This window comes from Carya illinoinensis, chromosome 9 (assembly GCF_018687715.1).
Source record: "Carya illinoinensis cultivar Pawnee chromosome 9, C.illinoinensisPawnee_v1, whole genome shotgun sequence".
Taxonomy (NCBI): Eukaryota; Viridiplantae; Streptophyta; class Magnoliopsida; order Fagales; family Juglandaceae; genus Carya; species Carya illinoinensis.
Window position 1 is genome coordinate 8642023 of NC_056760.1, and position 6669 is coordinate 8648691.

A 6669-nucleotide genomic window follows, 5' to 3' on the forward strand; every position below is an offset into this window, starting at 1 on the left:
TCCAGAAAAGGACAAGCACTTTATGCGTTGAACTACAATTTTTCGACAGAGTTGGGGAATGGTACCACGACATCTCCATGCATTTACTTCTAGAGAAAAAGTCTAAATGCAAGCACCATTTGCACGACCCAACGTCACCGTCACCAACACATAGATTAATGAACACGCGATGTTTTGGATGTGTTTTGGGCAGAACGAGATTTCAACTGCGTTTTGTTTCCCTTCACTACCCTTTTTACCTAACTTCATTCCAATTGACTTAATTTTTTGGATAATGACCCATTCCAACCCATCTACTACTCAAAGTCACGTGACTTCCTTTTTTTATTTTATTTCTTCTTCAAGCCTTTTGGATTGCTCTTGAACCTAGCAACCACACATCCCTTGTTGATGTACATGTCCATAAGATTTAGCCTGGTGTCTCATCTTCAAATAAATAAATATGGCAGATGATTATTTTAGTATATTTAAGCCTGTTAGATACACTGTCAAGCCAAGATTTGGTGTTTTTTACTATTTTATCAAGATTTATATGGTTTAGAAGGAATCCTCTCATACGTGATTGCTCTTTTCAAGCACCAACCATGTTTTATGGGCAAGTTGTTAAAACTGAAAAAGCAGTGGTTCTACACAACACTACACCTAGAGGGGGGGTGAATAGGTGTAATCTAATTTTTATGGCCTTTTGAAAATTAATCAAACAAGCAGTTAATAAATAAATCAAATAACACAAATAATCAACACATGATTTTGTTCACGGAGTGGAAACTCATTTGAAAAACATCTTCAAAATCTAAAACCACTCCGGGTGTAAGACACCACCTCAAATCCACTATAGAAACTTTAGTTTGTTACAACCAATTTAGAGACACTCACAAAACCTTTGTAGTAGCTAAACTTGGCTTGCAACACCACGAGTGACCCACTCGATCTCTACACGCATGTAGTGTCGGAACTCCGACCTTCCTATAGCTTCCCACGAGAACTTCTCGATCTCTGCATCAACGGCAGCTCCGGACTCTTCCGGCCAACAAAAATGTCCACTTCAATGGACTCAAGTAAGAGTTGATTTTGTGTATGTTGTGGTGGAGACGTGTTTATCCAAGAAAGGATCAACCAAATGGGGGAGAGGTTGCTCTAAGAAGTTCTTGGAGGCCCTTAGGGTTTTTGCTCTGATTCTCCACACATAGAACAGAAGCTAACATGTTCTATTTATAGTTCCCATCAAATGAGGCGTCCAAAACCCTACATTGTAAGTGATCTGGAACATTGGCTCGAGCGAAGTGTCGAGCGAAGGTCGAGCGCCGAAATCTGCCTGAGTTCGCTCGAGCGCCATGTCGAGCGAGTATCGAGCGGTCGACTCTGCCTGAGTTCGCTCGAGCTCAGTGTCGAGTGAGGGTCGAGCGACACACTCTGCCTGGGTTCGCTCGAGCTCAGTGTCGAGCGAGGGTCGAGCGGTTGAATCTGCCTGAGTTCGCTCGAGCCGTATGTCGAGCGATGGTCGAGCGGTTGAATCTGCCTGAGTTCGCTCGAGCGCTCTGTCGAGCGAGGGTCGAGCGAAGTCGCTTCTTTTGACCAATAATGAGCACACTTCAAGCCCACTTCAAGCCTTCCGCAACAACACTAGTTACAACACTATTTTACACAGGTTTTCACAAGAATATGCCAACACGCTCATTTTTCCTCAACAAAAACTTTTAAGAATTTTCAAATTGAACTGCAACAATAGACAGTGACCAGATTTCATAATCAGACTACTGCACTTCATTGGAAAGCTCCTCAATCCAATTGGGTCAAAGTTAACTGGGATGTCGCAATAAAAAATGAACATGACAAGATTGGCATTTGAGTAATTGTTCAAAATGATATGGGTTCTATCCTTACTAGTTTGATGCAGCCCATATTCTACTATGTTGATCTTGGTCTAGATGGTATGGCTAAGGAGCGGGGAATGATTGGTCAATTTGAGGCCGGATCTCACCAAGTGTAGCGGAGGAGGGAGAGAGAGAGAGAGAGAGAGAGAGAGGGAAGAGAAAATGATAATCTGAGTGGTGGAGGAGATGAGCCATTCGATGCGGGTAGAGGGAGATTTTGGTGGTGTGGATTGGGTGGAATTCGGTTGATGCAAAGCTTTGTTTTGGGACATGTCTACGGTGGTAGAGGAGCTGCACAGGTTGAAGATAGTAGAGGATCTGCATATCTAGATGTGACTTCTCTTGTTATTTTATTGGTATGATGACCCAAATAATTTGTTAGTGTGATCGGGTTAACAATTTCAAAAATTTGACTTTCTTTGTTATTGTCTTGCATCACATATATTCCTTTTGTTTTTGTATTTATATGTAAAATTGGATGCAATTTTTTTTTTTTTTTAACATTATCCTGAATTGAGAAGGAAAAATATTAAAGAGTTGATAAGTCAATTAGATGGCTGGACTAAAACATAGACTCGGATACGAATATGTATAACAAATGTTGAGTGACAAATGACAACTGCATATATATAATTGTTGATGATGTTATCCTTAGTCACATCATATCGTGGCGGAGTTTAACTAATTTTTTTTATACCAATCATCAATATGTGCAAATGGAAAATGAAATACTTTAAGATGAGGAATAATATTTTTTCTATACATGCGTTCAATCGACACTAATAAATCAAAGAGAAGTCGCAAAGGATGTCCTTAATTTAATGTGTTCGATGCTGCTTGTGGGTGGCTACCAAGGTCAGCTACAACCTACAGCTAGTCATAAGTTGCATCAACCAGCTTATTGTATTTTACATTATTTTGATCAAATACATATATACAAGAAAGTTTGTCACAACTAATTAACTCTCGAATAATGTGTGTAATCTGGATTAAAAATGCATGTCTCTATGCATGATAATATTAATGGACAAATGATAGCTCGGGCAATCTGCCAAGCAGGTTATAAAATGGATAATAATTCGAATCAACCCATCTGGTACTCCAACAATGGTGAAAAGTCAACCAAGTGACCTCCATGTGTGTATGTCTCCCTTTTGATATCTATCACAATTACCCCCGCAAAGTTCTCCACAAATTTAGAGAGGGTTTTTCATTGTCTAAAGAGGTAAGTTAGAAAATTTAGGAGTATAGAAGTCGTTGTGGCAAGTTAGGTACCGGTGTTCGCGCGTGGGGATTAATTAATTGTTCAAACTTTGATAAGTCTACTTATCATTCCCACATATCACATATTATATCTATTTCAATTTGTATTTTCATTTTTCCTATAATAAATATATGATATATGAATGACAAAAAGAACAACTCAATTAGCTTAACAAAAATAAAATAAAAAATAAAAAATATTAAAATATATAAAATTTGTGGCGTGGGATGATAAGTAGCATCCCCCTTATTCAAATTATAGGGATTGCAATGATTTGGAATCACTTTCAGACCCAATATACTAATAAAAGAATTGCAAAAGGAATTAAACACCTGTACAACAAGGAAAACAATTACGTCTAAACAGTTGTAACGAAGGAAATGAACCAATGTGTTATTGCAGATTTACCATTCAAATAAATTAAAAAAGAGAGAGAGACAAAAAAGAAAAAGGGGGAAAGGGCATATTGAACGAGAAGTGATACCCTTACAACCGAATTACCATCCATCTACAATTCTTAATAATATAATATTTTTTTAATATTTAAATCCATCAAATCAAAATAAAAGTTAAACTAAAATTTCAAAATATATACTATTTTAATATATAGTTGTAAACAAATGGTAAATCAGTAGTTAGTCTATCATTTTTCATATTGAGTAGGTAACATTTCATTTCGAAACACAAAGGTTTAAATTAAGGGGCATTTCCATCTGATGCTACCGAGGATTTGGCTCAGAAATTGAAGCCTTATTTATCGAGGGTTGGGCAGAGTTACTTCCATGTACTTTATCTGATCTATCATTGTTCCTGTACATAAGAAAGGCCGGTCTTGTGGGTACTGGTAAAGTGGTAGACTGGCTATTGAGCATGAGAACAACTGAAGACATGTTCGGTCTGTCAGCCAAGTTATCCTGAACACATAATAACCCAATGTGGATGCATCTCATTATTTGAGTTTCTAAACAACTGTTCCTTATCGTGGGATCTGCAAGATTTGAAATTGTCCCTTACCTCCAATTTTTCCATGCCTGTAAAATTAATTTATTTTGTATTTATTATGTGAATTACTAGTGATCACACTTTGACACAGAAATGATCGAAATGTGCACAGAGATTTTAGTACTTACATAACTTAGAAGACTGCCTTCATTATCTCCATTAGAAATTATTGAATTAATTTTTTTACCCCTCACTATCTCCAGAAATAACACACCAAAACTAAACACATCAGATTTTACTGAAAAGTGTCTGCGTATTGTATATTCCGGAGGCATGTATCCACTGCATGGGAGGACCAAAGTATTAGTAATCATTAGGGTATATGGCATGCTATATTCTAGTTATTAGCTATAGCGTATGTGGATATACTTACTAGGTCCCCACAATTTTGTGTGTATTGGCTTGACTTTGATCTGCTTCAAATAATCTTGCCGTCCCAAAATCTGAAATCTTGGGGTTCATGTCTGCATCTAATAAAATGTTGCTAGCTTTGAGATCACGATGAATAATACGAAGGCGGGAATCTTGATGAAGGTAAAGAAGTCCTCCAGCAATGCCTTGTATAATGTTGTCACGCACTTCCCAATTCAATTGTGCACGTTTGATTGGATCTGCATATTCATGCAAGCTGATGCTTTTGCTAAAGCCATATATTGAAGGACAAGACATTCCAATCGAAAGGAAATTACTATGACTAGAATTCAAAATTTAAGCAGAAGTGCAACCATACCAAATATGAACTTATCTATCAAAATATTGTATATAATATGTATAACCTTATCTTGCACGCAATTATCTTTCATTACCTTATAAACTGCACCAAATCCTCCTTCTCCAAGCTTGTTTTGAGCAGAAAAGTTCTCTGTAGCAACTTCAATTGTCCCATACTCGAATTTTAGCTTTTCTTCAGCACTATCAATTTCATATACGGGTCCATCTAAAGATCAAGCAATAAGTTTTAATTTGATTAGTGCATTGTTCATTTTGTTTTAGCAGACGTCACTGGTCAGGCAGATCGAACACTCATCTTACGTACAATTATATAGCTATTTTAATTTCTAGAATTGTTTGATAGTTGACAATCCCCAAATTATGCCATACTTTTGTGTAGAATGATACCTCTTAACGTACTTTGAAGTCGCTCCCTTGATTTCCCTCACTCTTCTATAAAAGATGCGGATGCATATTAGAACAAAGGAAGCGACAATCGGCATGACTATAAGAATTGCAATTCTAGTTGAGTTTCTTGCGTTTCCTGCAAGCACCAAAGCCCTGCTTTTGTCAAAGTGTTGAATTTTGGAATTTGCATTAACGTAATCAAAATTCTGGAATCTGACAATGCGTGGGGGCAAAGTTGAGGTGTTCAAAACAGATGGAAGCATAAAGTTACTTCAGATCATTCGCATCCGGCTAGCCAATTTTAAAAGAAAGGACAAGGCTAACTTGTCCCAACGTATTTTCATCCTCATTTTGACCGTTAATATATTTATTTTTATTTTTTACTTAATAGTTAAGTGAGTGACTAATAATAAATTTGTGATTCTTTTTAAAAAATGGTTAAAGATATTTAAAAAATAATTGAAAAAAATGGAATTTTGCAGCATTTGCAGCAGAAGCACACCCAATGATACACGCTGGGCAGCCAAATAGTAGCATTGGAGTTACGTTTGGAGACTGAAATGTTCTGAGATGATCTAAATTGATTTGTGATTAGTATTGTTTATGAGTCTATTTGAGATGTATTTAAATGTAAATAGGTTGAAATATATATGTATATGTATGAAGTAGGTTGAGATAAATCTAACTATTTAGGAAAAGTTAAAAAATAATAAATCCCAACAATCATTAATTTAAGATGAGTTGAGATTCCTCAACTGAACAAAAATAACTAAGTAAAACTTGTTAAAACGTCCTTACTGCATCCGGCTTTGTATTTAGAAAGAAAGTTTATTTTGATATAGTAGCTTCTGAAATTTAGGCAAGCTGCTGTAGCAAGTTAAACTTCATTATTCGTTTGGTTATATAGATGTGATGAGATAAAAATTAAAAATTAAATAAAATATTGTTAAAATATAATTTATTATTTTTATTTTTATTTTAGAATTTAAAAAAGTTGAATTGTTTATTATATTTTGCATAGAAATTTGAAAAAATTATAATGGTTAAATGAGATGTGATAATTTCATCCGTGTAACTAAATCAGGCCTTACTTTATTATTTTTTAATTACTCTTTTTGTTTCTTCTTTGCTTCTTTTAAACTTTTTTTTTTTTACCTGCAAATATGATAATCGTTGTTTTGAACCTGTCTTTTCTTAAAAAGTACTTTTTTTTTTCTATTGTTATTTATATTTTTGTTATCGTTATCGCTACATTTTTATCATAGGTAAGTGACTTGATCATCGATAGAAAATGATAGATTTTGAAAATATTACCATTTGTAAAATTGTAATAATTTAAATCTTTTATTAAAAAGGAATCGTTAGAAATCAAATAACTCTTACTAAAAGAAACTGGAAATAAAAAATGAA

The 6669-nt window shown here is 35.1% G+C and overlaps 1 protein-coding gene across 1 annotated transcript; it reads right to left on the minus strand.

Annotated features, from left to right (window-relative positions):
* Positions 1-3857: 3857 nt before the first annotated feature.
* LOC122276742 (putative cysteine-rich receptor-like protein kinase 35) lies at positions 3858-5026 on the minus strand. The gene is made up of 5 exons (XM_043086654.1): positions 4947-5026; positions 4514-4834; positions 4328-4422; positions 4153-4169; positions 3858-4052 (listed from the first exon to the last, which is right to left on the minus strand). Exons 1-5 carry the CDS (start codon positions 5024-5026, stop codon positions 3858-3860), a joined length of 708 nt encoding a protein of 235 aa, XP_042942588.1.
* Between the last annotated feature and the right edge of the window lie 1643 nt (positions 5027-6669).